This window comes from Lissotriton vulgaris, chromosome 7, assembly GCF_964263255.1.
Source record: "Lissotriton vulgaris chromosome 7, aLisVul1.2, whole genome shotgun sequence".
In the NCBI taxonomy this organism is placed as follows: domain Eukaryota; kingdom Metazoa; phylum Chordata; class Amphibia; order Caudata; family Salamandridae; genus Lissotriton; species Lissotriton vulgaris.
The window spans coordinates 1,083,382,173-1,083,401,550 of record NC_141695.1 but is presented as its reverse complement, the minus strand read 5'-3'; the positions used below and the strand labels follow the sequence as shown (position 1 = coordinate 1,083,401,550).

The 19,378-nt window shown below is 46.0% G+C and overlaps 1 protein-coding gene across 1 annotated transcript in view; it reads right to left on the bottom strand.

Moving 5' to 3' along the window:
• The window catches only part of LOC147702954 (protein bicaudal C homolog 1-A-like), a 344,675-nt gene that overhangs the window by 149,412 nt on the left and 175,885 nt on the right, over nucleotides 1-19,378 (bottom strand). The window contains exons 8-10 of the mRNA XM_086931525.1: nucleotides 18,607-18,855; nucleotides 5,585-5,716; nucleotides 358-547 (exon numbers count right to left, since the gene is read on the bottom strand). Of these exons, the coding sequence (XP_086787651.1) occupies nucleotides 358-547; nucleotides 5,585-5,716; nucleotides 18,607-18,855 (571 nt within the window). The remainder of the gene's footprint in view (nucleotides 1-357; nucleotides 548-5,584; nucleotides 5,717-18,606; nucleotides 18,856-19,378) is intronic.

The following is a 19,378-nucleotide window of genomic DNA, read 5'->3' as shown; positions in this document are numbered from 1 at the left end:
GATAATACACACGCTACACCATGGAACAGCCCTGCCTTTTACTTCAGCAAAATGCTTATGTTAATTTTTTCACAGTTATATACTTAAATAATATGCAAAAAACACAGTTATATTCATAGATAGTGCCAAAAGAGGCCGGGAGTTGATTGCCCAAACCTTTAATCTTACCAAAGATAGTTATATTTTATGTTTCATTAACATATTGATATACTGTTTAATGCAATGCCACTCAGTACACCTTGCCTGCACTTTTTCAAAAATACGAAAAATATCATAAAGAAATAGTACTAAGCATCGTTTTGTAGACATTTTAACTTATCCTGCCTTGAAAATGTTTTTGTAATGAGTGCAACCCACCTGGCGCAGTGAGGCTTAGTTGCTGCAGCAGGATGTTCAGGTAGTGATTACTAAGCACGTCACTTGGTGATATCACATCCGGGTGAATCTTTGGCGTCACAATACTTTCAATTGATTGAAGGCCCAAAACTATCTGCCTGGCTGTATACATGTTCTCAACGTTTCTTTCCAAACCTTTGATAATGACTGACTGAAAAAGATATTACATTTTTAGCATGTGCAAAGAAACTGGAAGCAGGCAGGGTTGATAGCAGTTAGCAAGTTAACTTAGATTTTGAAAGCTTCACATTACCAAAATGCATTCTAATATTTAACAAGACGTCTATTGTGAGAAACAAAGGACATACCTTTCTCAATAGCTGTCAAATCACAACATTATTTATTACAGCCAGATACACATTTTCAGCTAAATATGCATTAGAAGTATGTCATTCAGATGCAAACTATTCATAATACACAAGGGCGGGTCCAACTTTATAACCCCTAACCAAATTAAATATGAGACCACGCTTTGTTATGTTTGACTGATTTGTTGGAGAGATTAAAGATCCTAGGTTAAGGAAAGACTAGAGCCCTAGATTCCTACAGTGGCAAACGCACAGGCCCCGCCATAAACACATACAGACACACATACAGATCTGCATACTCACAGGCACATGAGTGTCCACATACATACAGTGACTGGTATTAAAACATCAACCTGCCAGTGCAGTTTAAATGATTTTCCCAGTCTTCCATTTTTAGGAGCTTTGGCGAGATATTAAGTTAGGGGCTTTCAAAAGTGGTCCCAAAGTGCGGATCGGGTACAGTGCATGTGCGCCGGGTGCGGGCACCATTTGTCCGCCTGCTGATCAGTTTTGCGGCTGCTTTGATGTTCTCAGTGAGCCCAGCGGCCACTGAGAACATCTAAGCGGCTGCAAAAGTGCTCACCATTTGACACCCCCTCCCTTATCCCACTTACTGCTTGTTTCAGTCTCCTGTCTACTTCAAATCTTTCTGCCCGCTCTCTCCAGTCGCCACTACTCACTACTTCCGCTCTTCATCTCGCTTCTTCTTTCTTTCTGCTCATGACTTTTTGTCATTCTTCTCTAACCCTTGCCAATTCTTCACCCTCCACTACCTTTGTCTCTCTTATCATATCAATACACCTCCACACACACCTTTTTTCCTCTCTCTAGGTTTGTCTTGCAGACTCTCGTTTTCTTCTTCTTCCTCCTCCTTTTATTTTTGCTTTTTGCCTGTCAGTTTCTTGTCATCCCTCTTCCCCCTCATTTTTCTCAGACTCTTATCCATTCTCTTCTCTGATTTTTTGTTTTTTTTGCTCACTAGGCTTTAGTCCAAATGCGAGAGGTGCGCGCGGTAGAAGTGCGATCCAGGCAATTTGGAGATAGCTTTGAAGTGGGTCATTTGAAACAAAATCTATCCCTCCCTCTCGGGAACATAGCACCCCTCTCCCAGCTGTTGGGTGGAAAGAATCAACTCATCATCGCGTTTTGGGATTCTTATCAGTCAGAGGCAGGAACGGAACATATGCGTGCCATCCCCTTTGGTAACCAGGTTTCTGTAGAAACTGGGACAGTGGGTCTGTTCATTAAAAGAGTAAAGGCGAAAAATAGATTGCAACTGTGAAGATTTTTGGCTTGAGCTTCGGTAGCAGCTTCGTCGGTTTTCGTCAAACATAATAAAATTGTATGGGCCATAAATTGCAGCTTTTCCTCAAGCAACTTGTATACTACCTCGCATCACTCCCCAACTCCTCCTCTTTCCCGGATTCCCCCCCAATTAGCCCACCGGTGCACCATTTAGTTCGCAGCCTGAGGTCGCAGCTGGATTTGCACAGTCGCACACAATTGGAACACCAGAAGGACGCAATCTCGCATCCTGCCAGGGCAGAGGGCGTTGGAAGACCCAGTGCCGCCAATTATCCCCTCTTTCACCCCCCAAGTCCAAATTTCCGTTCCAGGAGTGATGCGCAAGGACCGTAGCCTGGCGGTTCTGCTTCGCCACAGCCATCTGCCTTATGGCTACGAAAAAAGCTTTCATGGCTTTCCGAGCTAGGGAAGCGAGGAGGAGGGGCCCCCAGGGACCGCAGAAGTCACAACCGATTTAATTCATTACTATGCACTTGAAAAAAAAAAGACATTTTTATGATGAGTTGAGCCATCGTCTGACATTTTGTCCCTCTGGTGTGTCTGGGGGGACGTGATTTAATTAAAGCAGACGATCTTTCCTGACTGTGCTACTGTACAAAACTGCTCAACTCAAATACCCTCGGCGTATAGGTGGTAGAGAAGTTCTACTGGGTCCGCGCGCCCTTTGCGACAGTTTTAATTAATGCGCAGACCAGCTAATAATAGCTAACAGCGTGGAACTTTCATGTAAGGCTTACGCACAGATTGTCAGCGCACTTTTAATAGTGAAAAGCTGGCACAAATGTGATATGTGTGTTGGTTAAACAGAGATGCCAATGCCTGGACAGGGTCCCAGCTTAGTAAGGTGGGGGCACACAGTGGGAATTTCCCTCCAGCACGCCTGACTAGTTTTCACACACACTGGCATATTTCAGCAAAACAAGATCTATGAAGCCATTTCTCTAAGGAGGACTGAAACCGCCAAATCATGTAACTGACTGGCCCAAAACATGGAAAGGGGATTAGAGGCATGCTCAACATACTATAATTAGCCAGCATCAGTATGGCAGGGTAGAAAATGCAGATTTTCTTTAGGAATATTATTTAACACATTTACTCGTGTGCCAGGCACACATCTCTCCTGCACTTTTGCAAATGCACATATTGGTTCCTACCTCCAGTAAGTAGCTAGGGGCTTGTAGTCAGCCACCATTCAAAGAGCCCGATGTTGTAACAGAAACAAGTTAACCCCTTCCATGCTCATGACGAGCTCAGCGCGTTATGCAGTACAGTGCTCTTGTGCTCATGACGAGCTGAGCTCGTCAGGACCACACCCGTTTTTATTGCTGTCCAGCACAGCAGGGCAAACTCTCAAGCAGCGATGTGGTTAATAAAAATGGAGGCCGCATCCCAACATTTGTCCCGAGATTCTTCGTTGTGAACTTAGGGGCTTATTTGTGAGCCCTTGCATCACTTTTGCGCCGCCAGTGCGTCACTCTATCTATCTATCTATCTATCGCCCTCACTCTATCTATCTATCTATCTATCTATCTATCTATCTATCTATCTATCTATCTATCTATCTATCTATCTATCTATAGCCCTCACTCTATCTATCTATCGCCATCACTCTATCTGTCTATCTATCTATCTATCTCTCTATTGCCCTCACTCTATCTCTCTATTGCCCTCCCTCTATCTATCTATCGCCCTCCCTCTATCTACTGCCCTCACTCTATCTATCGCACTCACTCTATCTTGCTATCTCATCACCACAGCATCACTCAGCACCACCACAGCATCACTCAGGGCACCACAACATCACTATGCGCTACCACAGCATCACTGAACGCCACAGCATCACTCGTCGCCACCACAACATCACTCAACATCACTCGGCCTTTGCGAATGCTAATGAGCTTCATACATATGGCCCTTAGTTCCATAACTTTACTTCCAACACTGTAGCACAGCATCCTCCTCTTCGAATCAGACAAAATTTAGAAGAAAGCAAGCGATAAAAGCTAGAAGATCTCAGCAACCTGAAAGGTGAAAAACTCCTAACAGCTTCTGCGGACTGGAGGGTCCAGATTTATGTATGGCTCTGTGAATGTGAGATAGAACCTTAAATTAAATTCCTTTCTGAATATGCAAATTGTGCAGATCTTTACGCTTTAATGAAATGGAGCAGCAATTAGTTAGACTGAACAAAAGTCTTGCTGCCAAATTTTGAAGAAGCTGTAATTTACTAATAAGATTATCAAGATGTTCCAATTAAAGAGAGTTTAAGTAATCCAGCCCCCCCCCCCCCCCCCCGGCTCCAAGAAAATATGCACTTGACTACCACCCAGTAGTACCATGTCTGCAAAATCTGTTCTGTAGCAATGAAATAAAGAACAAATGTGGGCAAAGGCACCTTGCAGGCAAAAATTATAGTGATATTTCCCGTCTATTTGACTTTCCTTTGGTTGTGTTTTAGTGATTAATTGGGTTTGTGTTAAGATCTAGGTCTATGGCGTCTTTGATTTGAGGTATGCCAATGCAGGCTAGCAGCTAATCTAAATTTTATATTACCTCCTCGTAAGTCTTCCTCGCCACATGATTTACATAGTGAGCTTTAGCTCCACAACAGAACCCTCCAAAGCAAAAGAAAAAACCTCCCACCCCCTCCCAACATGGCCGACCAGTCCCACCTGACCTCTATAAGAGGCGGACCGGCCCCACCAACAGCCTGATCTACCAAGCAAACAATGAAGCCGATAGCCAGACAGGGAGGGGGGGAGGGAACTCATGTCGCGAGGAAGACTATACTCGGAGTAATGAAGATTACCGGTAGGTAACCGGGGCATTACCTCCTCGTAAGTCTTCCTCGCCACATGATTTACATAGTGAGCTTTAGCTCCACAACAGAACCCTCCAAAGCAAAAGAAAAAACCTCCCACCCCCTCCCAACATGGCCGACCAGTCCCACCTGACCTCTATAAGAGGAGGACCGGCCCCACCAACAGCCTGATCTACCAAGCAAACAATGAAGCCGATAGCCAGACAGGGAGGGGGGGAGGGAACTCATGTGGCGAGGAAGACTATACTCGGAGTAATGAAGATTACCGGTAAGTAACCGGGGCATTATTTGTTGATACGCCCAAGATAATAATGAAAGGGAAAATGTGGGTCGCCAAAGATTTTTCATTTCTAAATTTAAAGGGTGTCTGGGTTACCCGAGATTGAGTGTATCCAGTGGGTACGAAATAACACAACCTGTCCCAAGTACAACTGAAAAAAGGTATTGTCAGGAAAAACACACACTAAACAATGGCTCTTGCTGTAGCGATCATTTATTCAGTAGCTAAAGTCATACATTCACAAGTCAACATGGAAATGTTGGAATATTTTGACGTCATAACTGTAGCTGATTCATACGCACGTACTGCGCCATTGTACACCACATTGTTCATAGTGCATAAGATATTTCTGTCTTTAAAAAATGACATAATTATGTCAGTTGCTTGATAAGATTTGTAATTAAAGTGAACCTTAGCAACTCCATTCGTTTCTCGCTCATAAGCACTTTCACCGCGAGTCAAATCATATCTGACCTTGCTTGTCTGTTTTGGTTTTGGTTTAACGTTGATTAAAACTCCCAGTTCCTCCATCACTTGTTTTATTTTCTGTGGCTCAATTTGACTGTCTTCCTTTGCGTCAAATATTAAGGAGAGTGGCATGCAGTCCTGCAGGGAGAAATGTTTTTGATAAAGTTAAGCAATTCTTAAAGGGCAGCATTAATTGTAATTGCCTTTTAAAGCCTTCCTTTGTGTCCAACATTGCCCACATAAACCACCATAGATTAATGGTAAACATATTTCTTTTACAAAACTTTCTATAAAACGTAATATATAGGTGTCTTCCCATAAGTTACACAGCTGTTTTGTATTAGGTGGTGATCCTCATTACAAAGCAATAGAGGCAATTTAACAAAAGTAAGCTCTCGCAACTACATGTGTGTACATCCAAACAAGGTACAATGACCAAAAGTAAAAAAGAAGAAATGCAGAAGCAGGTTCCTTGGTGTAATTCTTCTTGTCACAGCAAGATGTTTAATTTTCTCCAGACTTGAGAATGGTATCAATCGCCGACACGTGTTTCGTCGTGTACGGTTGAGTCAACACGACTCTTCAGGGCTTCCACTCCAAATCCACTGTGTGGTTGGAGTAAGTCTGGGTCTTTAAAAGCTCAGTATCAAGCAATGGGTATTCTGTGTGTTCATGAAACAGACGATGCTGGTTATGAAAGTGATCGGTAGCAGTATAGGGATAGAGTTGTCGTATCCCACTGGTAATATTGAATAGAAAGTATAGCGCTGTGTCTCGCTATGCTGTAAGGCGGGGAGCCGGGAGGGGATTCTTACGTGGCGCCAAAATGAGGAAACGAGTATGTAACCTCTGCGGTGGTGTGCCGCTGCAGGCAATCCCTCCTCTGTTAGTTCCCGGCGGTCGTCTCTCGTGTACGAACCTATAATTTTTACCAGTGGGATACGACAACTCTATCCCTATACTGCTACCGATCACTTTCATAACCAGCATCGTTCTGTTTCATGAACACACAGAATACCCATTGCTTGATACTGAGCTTTTAAAGACCCAGACTTACTCCAACCACACAGTGGATTTGGAGTGGAAGCCCTGAAGAGTCGTGTTGACTCAACCGTACACGACGAAACACGTGTCGGCGATTGATACCATTCTCAAGTCTGGAGAAAATTTGGAAAGGGGCGACCACTCGGTCCCCCCGAACGTATGGCGGAGTGCCTCGATCCCCCCGGGAAGCCATTTTGTGGCGGGAGGCGCGTCTCGGCTGGTATGCCCGAAGCGGCGTAGCCGGGGCGCGCTTTTTCCCGCCCTAGAGTGGGCTGGCCTAGACACCGACGTAGCCAGCCCCGCCTCCGGGACGGGCAGGGGCGGGTTTACGCCCGCCCTGAAGACGGATAAAAGGAGACGCAAGGCCTGAAGACGTCCTCTTGTTCTTGTGCTCCGAAGCTGCACCTCCTCGCTACACGTGAGCTCGGGACAGAACGAAGAGCCAATTTTGAGCGTTTTGATCTTTTTCTTTGTCTTCTAGATACTTCGTCGGAGAGATGCCCAGGAAAGGCGAAAAAAGAATGACGACGGAGCAGATGGTTCGGGCACTCTTTAAAGATATGTCCGACATAAAGAAACGGTTGGCGGAGCGAGATGGGGAGGAGGGTTCGGGCCCCTCGCCGGCTGGAGGGAGACCTAAGAGTACCGATAGAGGGGAATCCAATCCCGGGGGTCGTCACCCAGACATCCAAGGAAGACATGCCCCCCGAGCTGGCAGCACAGCTAGCAGCATGGTTGGGGGATAGTGGTGATGGCGCCACGGCTGCCGAGGCACAGGCGCTGATAAAAGGGCTTCGTGAGAAGAAAGAGGCAGCTAGAGTGGCGGGGATAGACAAGCCGCAAGCGGCAGAAGCTGCGTCCGGGTCAGGTAAGCGGCCATTGCCGATTGCAAGGGACGAGTCAGCACCCTCTCGTAGAGAGAGATTGGGACAACATGTGCCTTTAGCTATAAAAGAAAAGATCTGGGCGGGAGAGTACGTGAATATTTTTTCCCTGCTTGTTGATCATTATGATGTGGAGCATGTGAAAAGTCAGAAGGACTTAATGCATCCGAGTGTGTGGCGCGCAAAGATGGCCGCCTTTAAGGTAAATGAGAACATTGGCAACTGGGGCAATGCATGGGGTATTTTCACATCGATTTTGGGGGAACGTAGGCCCGAGTTGCTCCCTGAGTTCCCCGTTTACCAATCACGAATTATGGGTTACTCGACAACGTATCAAGGTAACCATTGGTTTTGTTATGACAATCTGTTCAGGAAGGAAAAGGAACATAACAAGAGTTTGAGTTGGGATTGTTACGATTCGTTAACTTGGGACAAAATGAAAGAATCAGGAATGTTAAGAATGCCATTGGTCGGGAGCAATGTTGTTGATTACTCCCGCCAAAATGTGGGGACGCCCTTTCGACCGAGTACGAGCACCGACGACCAGTCGAGGCCCGCAGGTAATACAGGGAAAAAGGGTTTCTGTTTTAATTTCAACAAGGGGAAATGTACCAGGCCTCCGGGATCGTGTAAGTTCAAACATGAGTGTAGTACGTGTGGGTCGTCCCATCCTGAGTCATCGTGCAGAGCCAGAACGGGTGAGAATGGGGGTAAGGGGGGCGCCAAACAGGTCTAAGCTAGGCCGAGGGGCGCCTTTACCAACCCCGATTGATACCTTGGCAATGATTCCCTGGCTCAGCGAATACCCGGATCGTACTTCTGCCGGGGTGCTACGGAACGGTTTCACACATGGTTTCCGCATCCCGGTAGGGGACTTTCAGGGTGTAGGGACGTGCAAAAATCAACTTTCCGTTTTACAACATACATCGGTAGTGCAAGAGAAAATTCAGAAAGAGGTTAGCCGGGGACGGGTCGCCGGCCCGTTTAGTGAACCCCCGGTACCAGGTTTCGTTTGTTCTCCGTTAGGGGTGGTCCCCAAGAAGGACCCGGGTGAGTTCCGTTTGATCCATAATCTGTCTGCTCCACAAGGTCTTTCGGTGAACGACGCAATTGATCCAGAAGTTTGTTCGGTGCGATACGCATCTTTTGATGAGGCGGTAGCCATATTGAATCGCCTGGGGCACGGGACGTTGATGGCGAAATCTGATATCGAGTCAGCGTTCCGGTTGCTCCCGGTACACCCAGACGATCAGCGTCTTTTGGGATTCGGGTTCCAGGGGTCATTTTACATGGATAGGTGTATGCCAATGGGTTGCTCTATATCATGTGCTTACTTTGAGCAATTCAGTACTTTCCTGCAATGGGTGTTCACTAAGACAACGGGTTTCCGAAATGTAATGCATTACCTTGACGACTTTCTGTTCCTTGGCCCCGCCGGTAGTCCCGAATGTGCCCAGGCTTTAGACGAATTCTGTGTGTTAATGGGTCATCTCGGCGTGCCGTTGGCACCGGGTAAAACTATGGGTCCCATGACTTGCCTCGAGTTTCTGGGGATTGAGTTGGACTCAAGGGAGGGGTGCTTCCGTTTACCAGCTAGCAAGGTGTCGAAATTCAGGGCAGCCCTCCAAGTATGTTTAACTGCATCCAAGGTTACACTGCATCAGTTGCAACAGTTAGTGGGAAAATTGAACTTTGCCTTGAGAGTGATACCAATGGCTCGCCCCTTTTCCCGCTCAATTGCCCAAGCAATGGTTGGCCTGAAGGAGGGTCATCATCGCACAAGGTTATCGACCGAGGTCCGCCAGGACATGCGGATTTGGTTAGCATTCTTGGCGGACTTCAATGGTCGAGTCGTCTGGAACAAGCCAGCCATGTCCTCCGATGAGCTTGGGCTATGGACAGATTCAGCAGGAAGCGTAGGTTTTGGCGCCATCTTCGGCACAAAATGGTCGGCACAGAAGTGGCCCCTATGGTGGCACGAGAAGGGGCTGACAAGTAACATCGCTTTCCTCGAATTATTTCCCATTCTGGTGGCCCTTAGAACCTGGCCAGAAGGGTTCAGAGATCATTCTGTTGTGTTCTGGTCCGACAATATGACCGTGGTAGAATGCATCAATAGTCAGGCAGCCCGTTGTAAATTGATTTTGAGGCTGCTCAAAGAAATTGTCTTACTGTGTATGCAACTGAACGTGGTATTCAGAGCAAAACATGTCCCTGGGGTGATGAATCAGGCCGCTGATGCACTGTCTCGTTTTCACATGCAGGCTTTCTCGGGTTTCCTTCCTTCAGCGGACCCGGAGCCGGCACCCTTCCCCGAAGCTCTCTGGTCTCTCGGTGCCCCGAACTTCGTCACCTCGTGGGAGAGAGTCTAGCACCCAGGACAAGGAAGGCATATGAAGGGGCGTTCCAGGCCTATTTAGCCTTTTTGGGGGCAGAGAGAGGGGGACTTTGGGGGCAGGAGGAGTTGGTAGTACTTTTCCTGATGTCTTTACGTAGGGCTGGGAAATCGGTGGCTACGGCCCAAAGGCATCGTGCCGCCATTTCCTTTGTTGCCAGGGCCCATGGCATCCTGGACCCAACAGCGTCTTTTACGGTACAGAAAGCGCTGCGTGGGTGGCAACGTCTAGAGGGTCGCAGAGTAGACGTGAGACGACCGATAGGTCTAGACAGGTTGTCCCAGTTGCTGGCCACACTCCCTAGCACATGCTCGTCCCCGTTCGAGACCTGTTTGTTCCGGACTGCATTTATGCTGGCATTTCACGGGGCTATGAGAGTTAGTGAGCTAGTTGCAAGGAACAAACGGGATGTGACGGGGGGCTTGTGCAGGGAGCAGGTTCAGATCAGGGGTGATGCGATGATTGTCTCCTTTCTCAGGTCCAAGACTGACCAAGATGGGAGGGGGGACTGCACGATCATTCGCAGGATCCCCGAGTCATCCATGTGTCCGGTTCAGTGCTTAGAAGATTACCTAGCACGAAGGGTGGCATCATGGGGGGGGACATTGTTGAGGCATGTAGACGCCACCCCGCTGACGAGGTTTCAGTTTCAGCGGGTGCTTGCAATGGCCATTGCCGCAGCGGGCTTGGACCCGGGTGAATTTGGGACCCATTCCTTTCGTATAGGGGCTGCCACAGAAGCTACAGCCAGGGGTCTTAATGTAGAACAAGTGAAACGTGTGGGGCGTTGGTCCTCCAATTGTTATAAGAGGTATGTGCGATTGCACATGTTGTGAAGCTGTAATCATGTACTCACGCTTCTTGTCTTTTGTTTGTTTTCAGTTGCGCAAGCCTACGCGGCAGGGCGGACTGTGCAGTTGACCCAACACCAGGCCAGCGGTCACACGTCACCGGCTGAGAGAAAGGAGGTGTGGGTCGTAGGCCACTCATACGTGAGACGGGCCGCAGACGTATTCAGAGCAGGTGATATGATTCACGTACCTGGGGAATACGGGTACAGAGTGTCCTTCTACGGAAGGGGCGGTCTCTGTATTGACCAGTTTCAGGCATTCTTTGAGGGTTTGTTAGGGCGGATGAGGTCACCGCCGTCCATAGTCATAGTACATTTGGGGGACAATGACTTAGTTACCACCGGTAGACGACTTCTCCTGGAGGCTATGCTTTCCACGGTAAGTTGGTTAGCAAGGAGAGTTCCGGGGTGTATAATTGCGTGGTCTCATATGATCCCACGAAAAGTGTGGCGGGGGGCTATCTCGATCCCTGCTTTGAATCATTCCGTTAAAAAATTAAATAACAAAGTGAGTAGGTTGTTCCGTTCCAAGACATTGCATTCGATCTCGCATAGTTGCATTAATGATGACAGTATGTATTTGGGGGATGGTGTGCATTTGTCCAGGGTGGGCAATGAGTTACTCATAGGTGACTTCCTAGCTTGGTTAAAATCGTTAAAACATGACCTTTAGGTAGGAGTTTGGTGGGGGGTCCGGATAGCCGGTCAACTATCCGGACCTGTGGCGGTAAGGTCATGATCGGTGAGCACTAATTGGTAGATCCCTATGAGTGGGCGTCACCCAACACGGATGGGAGCGCTCGGGGGAGGTGGCCATTGGCCCCTCAAAGGGGAGGCGGCCCCGTCTAAGGGCGGGTCGCCGGAAGTTAAGGAAAGGCGGTCAAGGCCCCTTCCTGTGTAGGAGGGGTTACAGCCCCCTCCTGAGGAATTTCCCGGGGCCAGGGTCATCTGCGACGGCAGATGCGGTAAGTTGTGTGGGGTGGGGGGAGGTCCACGATACCTTCTAGATACCACACACAAGTATTCGAACGACCTTTAAATGGCGTCGAGTCTTAAGTGCCCCCGACAAGTCAAGGGAAATTGTTAGTAGTTGCACTTGAGGTAAGCCTCTGTGCTGTCGCCCTTCCCAAGTGGGAGGGGTAAGTCTGGTTAGGGATCTTGACACCGGTTATGACCTTGCCGTTGGCCCTTAAACGTTAGGATGTACAATTTCAGTGTTTATAGAGAATGTTTTTGTAGGATGCTAGTTCGGCTAGGAGAACCTCTGTATTAGAGAATATGTTAAGATTAGCCAAACATCGCCATGTGATAATGAAATTGTACATAATATGAAACGTTTAATGTTTAATTTTTTGTTTTAATAAATACGGCCGCGGGAGGGTCACTCCCTCCCACATCCAAAAACTTAAAGAACTGTTTCCGGTTTCCCTCCTTTTGGGATTGTGTTGAGAGGGGGTGGCGGGTATCTCAGCCATATGGAAAGGGGCGACCACTCGGTCCCCCCGAACGTATGGCGGAGTGCCTCGATCCCCCCGGGAAGCCATTTTGTGGCGGGAGGCGCGTCTCGGCTGGTATGCCCGAAGCGGCGTAGCCGGGGCGCGCTTTTTCCCGCCCTAGAGTGGGCTGGCCTAGACACCGACGTAGCCAGCCCCGCCTCCGGGACGGGCAGGGGCGGGTTTACGCCCGCCCTGAAGACGGATAAAAGGAGACGCAAGGCCTGAAGACGTCCTCTTGTTCTTGTGCTCCGAAGCTGCACCTCCTCGCTACACGTGAGCTCGGGACAGAACGAAGAGCCAATTTTGACCCACCCACCAGCCCCTGAGGACAGCAAGTTGTTGTGCAATAAAGTGAATTTTTTAAGTATGTTCTTTCTTTTTCGTTTACAGGTTGTGAAAGTATCAGTTTTGTTGTTTATCATAATAAAGTATGGTGAATATCGATTAGGTTGTTACGATTAAAAGGACTTGATGTAGTGTTGCTTTTGAGCATGCTCTTTCGGTCGTAGCGACCAATGTTTTCATAAGTTCGAATTGTCGTATTTATTTTTTGGTAGGCGGTAAGGTCATGATCGGTGAGCACTAATTGGTAGATCCCTATGAGTGGGCGTCACCCAACACGGATGGGAGCGCTCGGGGGAGGTGGCCATTGGCCCCTCAAAGGGGAGGCGGCCCCGTCTAAGGGCGGGTCGCCGGAAGTTAAGGAAAGGCGGTCAAGGCCCCTTCCTGTGTAGGAGGGGTTACAGCCCCCTCCTGAGGAATTTCCCGGGGCCAGGGTCATCTGCGACGGCAGATGCGGTAAGTTGTGTGGGGTGGGGGGAGGTCCACGATACCTTCTAGATACCACACACAAGTATTCGAACGACCTTTAAATGGCGTCGAGTCTTAAGTGCCCCCGACAAGTCAAGGGAAATTGTTAGTAGTTGCACTTGAGGTAAGCCTCTGTGCTGTCGCCCTTCCCAAGTGGGAGGGGTAAGTCTGGTTAGGGATCTTGACACCGGTTATGACCTTGCCGTTGGCCCTTAAACGTTAGGATGTACAATTTCAGTGTTTATAGAGAATGTTTTTGTAGGATGCTAGTTCGGCTAGGAGAACCTCTGTATTAGAGAATATGTTAAGATTAGCCAAACATCGCCATGTGATAATGAAATTGTACATAATATGAAACGTTTAATGTTTAATTTTTTGTTTTAATAAATACGGCCGCGGGAGGGTCACTCCCTCCCACATCCAAAAACTTAAAGAACTGTTTCCGGTTTCCCTCCTTTTGGGATTGTGTTGAGAGGGGGTGGCGGGTATCTCAGCCATAAAACATCTTGCTGTGACAAGAAGAATTACACCAAGGAACCTGCTTCTGCATTTCTTCTTTTTTACTTTTGGTCATTGTACCTTGTTTGGATGTACACACATGTAGTTGCGAGAGCTTACTTTTGTTAAATTACCTTGTCTCTTGACTTTGTTTGGACGGTTAAGGGTGTTTTGCCGTCTGCTCTTTACGCACTACACAACGACACTCTTGCTCGTCACACACCTTGTAACGTTTTAACCTAGGCAGTGCGCCCCCTCAGTCCTAATTTTCAAAAAACCCCTTGCTCAGTAAAGCAATAGAGGCTGACTGGTTGACAGTCAGTTCACTATAATTTAATTGCAAAATACATCATAAAAGTCAAAATAACAAGCAACAGAGGCATACAGTTTAAAAGGAGAATGACTAGTCATTAAAGTTTAAAATAAAATTAAATCATATGGAGCATCGAAACTCTAAATTATAATAACACTGTAGTACAAAGCCTGAACACTGCTTTTATGCTTTTAAAAAGGAACCAATCACTGTACATACAAGTGGGGTTATAAACATTCGCAAATACATTAGAACAGGTCAGCACCCGGTACATCTGCATTTAAAAAAGTAAAGTGCAACAACGTTTGCGAAGAAAATTAATTATATGGGCAGCTACATACTACTGACCCAGCCTTTAGGAAAGGACAGCTTATTATGAGCAATACACAACCTAAAGCGACATATTAAAATCTCTCCCAAGGGTTTTTTGGTTTTTTTTTTACATTTGTTTATTGGTTTTCCATGTTGTGGTGTACATCAGGCCATACATTTACAGCACAATTCAATTTTTAAATTCAATAGTTATCCTGAGCACTTACATATTAGTGTATTTCCATTAAAACTTTAAACTGTTTACAACATAACATTGATTTAACAGGGAGAATAACACATTTATCCTCACACTCAGACCTGAAACAATAACGTTAGCACTTCGTTCTGAACATCAAATAGCACACTTCCATGCTGCCTATCTATTCACCTTCGCAACGCACACAGCTGTGTGTTTCATTGGATGCATGCCCCTGCCGAGGCCCCCATTACTCAACTGGTGTCTGTTATATACTGTATTGTTTGGCCTGGGCAAATGTCAGCAGGGGCAGCCATATGCAAATCAGTCTTGACCCTGTGGCTCATGGGAACAGTCCAGCCCGAACTGCCAATCCAGTTCTTCCCGGAACCAGAAACAAGCATCCTGGGACGGGTTTCTGGGTAACACCCTTCATCAGCCAGGCTAGCTTGAATCCAGTGGCAAAGTGAGCAAGGGACCCACGTCTGGGCATATCCTGCCAACTTAGGGCGAACAAAGCAAACACAAGGAGATGATGGACGGAGCGCTGACACTTTTCAGACACTCACCCCCAGTCACAGATCTTGGTTTAATCCATCATCATTCTTTAGCTCACTTCCTCACCTCAGTTCAGATTCAGCAATATGCATATCAGTCTTGACCCTGTGCCTCTTGGGAACATTGCACGGTGAGCAAAAAAACGATGGATTTAGGCCGAGATTTATGTACTGGGGTGAATGTATGGCATTGTTCTGCATTTTGTCCATCAATTGTTCTTTTTGCATTTGTCACCCCTAGTGGGACGGGTATGCCCAGACCTGGCAGATGAGGGCTGAAAGCTCGAAACCGGTCATAGGATGCTTGTTTCCAGTACAGGGAGGACCTGGCCTGGCAGTTAGGGCTGAACTGTTCACATTGGACGCAGGGGCAAGACTGGTTTGCATATGGTTGGATCCAAACTGGAATGGCATGGTGAGCAAAATAACAATGGATTTAGGCCCAGATCTCTGTACTGGGGTGAATGTATTACATTGTTCTGCATTCTGTCCATCAATTTTTAGTTTTGCATTTGTTGCCCCGAGTGGGACAGGTATGCCCAGACGTGGGTCCCGTGCTCTCCATGCCACCAGAGTCAAGCTATCCTGGCTGATGAGGGCTAAAAGCCCGAAACGGGTCCTAGGATGCTTGGTTCCAGTCCAGGGAGGACCTGGCCTGGCAGTTCGTGCTGGACTGTTCCCATTGGGCGCAGCGTCAAGACGGATTTGCATAGGGCTGGGTCCAAACTGAAATGGCATGGTGAGCAAAAAACAATGGATTTAGGCCCAGATCATTGTACTGGGGTGAATGTATGACATTGTTCTGCATTCTGTCCATCAATTGTTCTGTTTTCATATTAAATTAATAAACAACTGTTGTTCTGCTCATCTATAAATTACCTATGCAGTGCCACCATGTGGCAGCTGTCATAAGTGCTGGTGTTGACAATTAAGTGCCGGTGCCCAGCACCGGAAACCACCAGCTCAAATTAAGCACTGCATATGAGTGAATAAGTTATTTGACATTTTGTTTTAGGGCCCCTGGAATGTGATCTACAAAGTCAGCAATTACTTTCTGTTTCTTATGTAAACAGTTAGCAGTTTATTGGCGGTTTAGTGATTCTGTAAATAGCAAATGGGAAATTATAAGCATTAGTATGTAGTTATCAATATAGAAGGAAGAAGATTGAATAGCTGCTAACCAAATAGTCTTGGGTATCACGTCTTAGCTGTAAATGTGCAAGGGAGAATTACTGTAATCAAGTTAGAGAATATATAGTCAATGAATATAATTATGAGTGGCAGACTTGGTTAGCTAATATCTTAGTTTTGGCATGAAATGGTAAGTCTACGTAAAAAATAGATATGTGGACAATTGTAAGAAGGGTACAAAACCTACAGTTACAGGAAAGAATGAAAGATGTGAAGTGGCAAAACATAGATGGTTGAAAAGACGCAGAGGAGCATAGGGTAAAGTAGTACAAAATTAAGATATAGGAGAGAAAAAATGTATCAAAAGGGGAGTCGGGTGATGCAGGAGAAAAGAGAGGTGAAGGGCAAGTTGAAGTGCAGAACATTGGTGGAGAATGGAGATGGTGGATTGGAAAGTGAAGGGATACCAGTGGGAAATGGGAGGGAGGAAGATGGAAAGCAGCAATAAACAGAAAAAACAAGTGGATGACAGATTGGAGATAAACAAGAATGGATGTAGAGATATGGGGGAAATGTGGAAAAATAGAGAAATTGAAGAGATATGACGACCTAGGGCCAGATGTACGACGCTTACATTTTTCAACTCGCAATTTGCGTCGCTTTGTGACTCGCAAAATGCAATGTACAACAGTGTCACAGGCACTGTTAGTAATTCCTAATGGGGTCGCAAATTGCCTGCCTCATTAAAATTCATGAGGCAGGTGCTATTTGCAGCCCCATTAGAAATCACTAGCACTCCCAGGGATGGTGGCATGCTGGGGTCAGCAGACCACCATGTCTGTGACTGCTTTTTCAATACAGCAGGTTTTTTTAAAAAATGCAGCCCGTTTTTCTTAAAGGAAAATGGGACGCATTTAAAAATAAATCTTTTTGTTTCATTTTTTAAGGGAAGGCAGTGGTCCCTGGGACCACTGCCTGCTCTTAAAAAATATTTTCGCACACACTCACAAAGGGGAAGGGGTCCCATGGGAAAACCTGCCCGTTTGCGAGTGGCTTACCACCTACTTGAAGTAGGTGGTAAACTGTGAGTTTTTTGCGTCCGCACATATATTGCTGTTAGACTCGCTATTAGGAAGGGACGCCTTTGGTACACCCTTTCCTAATAGCAAGTCGCAAACCATATTTTGCGAGTCTGTAATAGGTTACCGACTCGCAAAATAAGGTTTGTGTACGGAACAGACCAATTTTGCGGTCGCAAACGGGCAGAATTCCCGTTTATGACCGCAAAAAAACGGTTGTACATCTGCCCCCTAGTGAAAAGGGAAAAGAGTAATGCAGGAGAAAAAAGTGAGAAGGAATCCTGGGGAGTGTATTCATTAGTAGAGAACAAAGAGGTAGAGGAAAAGTGGACAGACACAAGGGGTTGGGATGGGAATATCCCCCGTGAGTACATGAAATCACCTTATGCATGGTTATGTTGAAATATTAACTACAGAAACATGGTGTGGACAAAATATCAAGGACCAAAATATTGAGAAAGGCACTTGCATGTAGGTAGAAATAGATTGACTGTTTTAACTGCATATCTATGTACTTTTAAGCTGTATATATTGTCAAAGTAAACCGATAGATACCTACACAGGCTTACCTTGTTGATATCTGGAGCCTCAATATTTTGTCCACATTATTCTGGACTCAATATTAAGGTGGAATATCCTTATGCACATTTCATATCTTTTTTAAGTCTTCAGAGTAGAGTATTCAAACCGTTTCAGGTTGATTGTGCTAATGTGTGGTTGTTTTATGTCAATATCCCCAGGAAAAACTGAGAACTATGCTGTCTGAAACTGCAATACTGTATCAAAAATTGCACTGTTACTTGTTTGCACTCTAATATAATACTCAAATCACTAATGACATTTTTACGTTGAAGATTTAGTATATTTTTAGATATTTTCATTTGCTACCTTGCTTTACCGCTGTTCCCAAGCTTGAGTGTGAATGTGTGTTACCTCTTAAAAGCATCGGGGGTGCTAATAGCATACATGCCAACCCTCCCGATTCAGGTGGTAGACTGCCAATTACAGAGCTAGACTCCCGCCTCCCAATTTCTGCATACAAAAACCTAATTCCTCGGCGGGCTGCAGATGGCAGGGGCTGGTCTTGTGTGGCTTGGATTATGCACTGCAGTAACATGTTCCTGCAAGTAAGTGCACAACATTTTTGTCACGCTTTCTCTGCCTGCTATAGTGATTTTTCTGTGCTCCTGACAGGTATTGAGAAAACTCCAATAGACACGATGCATGCAGTAAAAGAAGTCAATGGGATAAATACATTCTCCCGATTATTTTTGAAAAATCTCCCAATTTCCTCTTCCAAAATGTTGTCATGTATATAATAGAAGCATCATTAAAATGGACGTTGTGAGACATATCAGTTAATATGTCAATCTTTGTAAATGTTTACTGCATTGTTGGATGGTGATGTTTAACATAGACAGAATCAATCCAATCTTGTTCTATTTACCTTTTCACTACTTACCAAGAGCTGCTGCTTGGCCATGTAGACTGAGTCGATGGTCCCCTGCATAAGCAGTGTTGTTTTCGGCTGCAAGTAACTCGGATCTGGAAATATGACTTGGGCTTGCGTTGCCTGCATGATATTTAGAATATGAGCTCCATTTTGGCCAATCAAAAAAAGATGCTGCTGCAGGGTAATATCCAGCTGTGTGCTGACTATCACATTGAGGTCTGGACCAACAAGAAGTTCAATCAGAAGAAGAGTAGCTTTCTGGAAAAGAAAACACACGATTTGTGTTACCCTACTTCAAACCTTGTTATAATGTCCCCAGAAATGGGGTCAAATAAATGCAACTGGTAAATAAGAACACATCCACATGGGTAATTACTGGATGCTGCATTACCAACATATATTGCTTTCTGCTCCTCAGAGTGCAGCATAAAGTCGTAATACTGAAAGTCGTCCCCCGTTCTAAGATACAAAAATCAGAATGCGCTTCCTTCGCACATACATTCTGCCAGATTTGAAATAGTGACAGCAGTGGTTAATTTGAGCTGGTGCTTCCAGTGCTCGGCACCTGCACTTAATTACCAACACTGGTGCCGCTGTTTGTGTAATTTAAAGATAAGCAGAACAACAGTTATTTATTAATTCAATATACATCAAAAACAACTAATACCTGCTCCCAAGCCATTAGTAGAGCTGTGGGGGCCTGGATCAATCTGAATTGTCACACTTGTAGGCGTGTGGTGGTTTGTAGTTGTGATGGTTCTGTCATTGGCAGCGCTGGCAA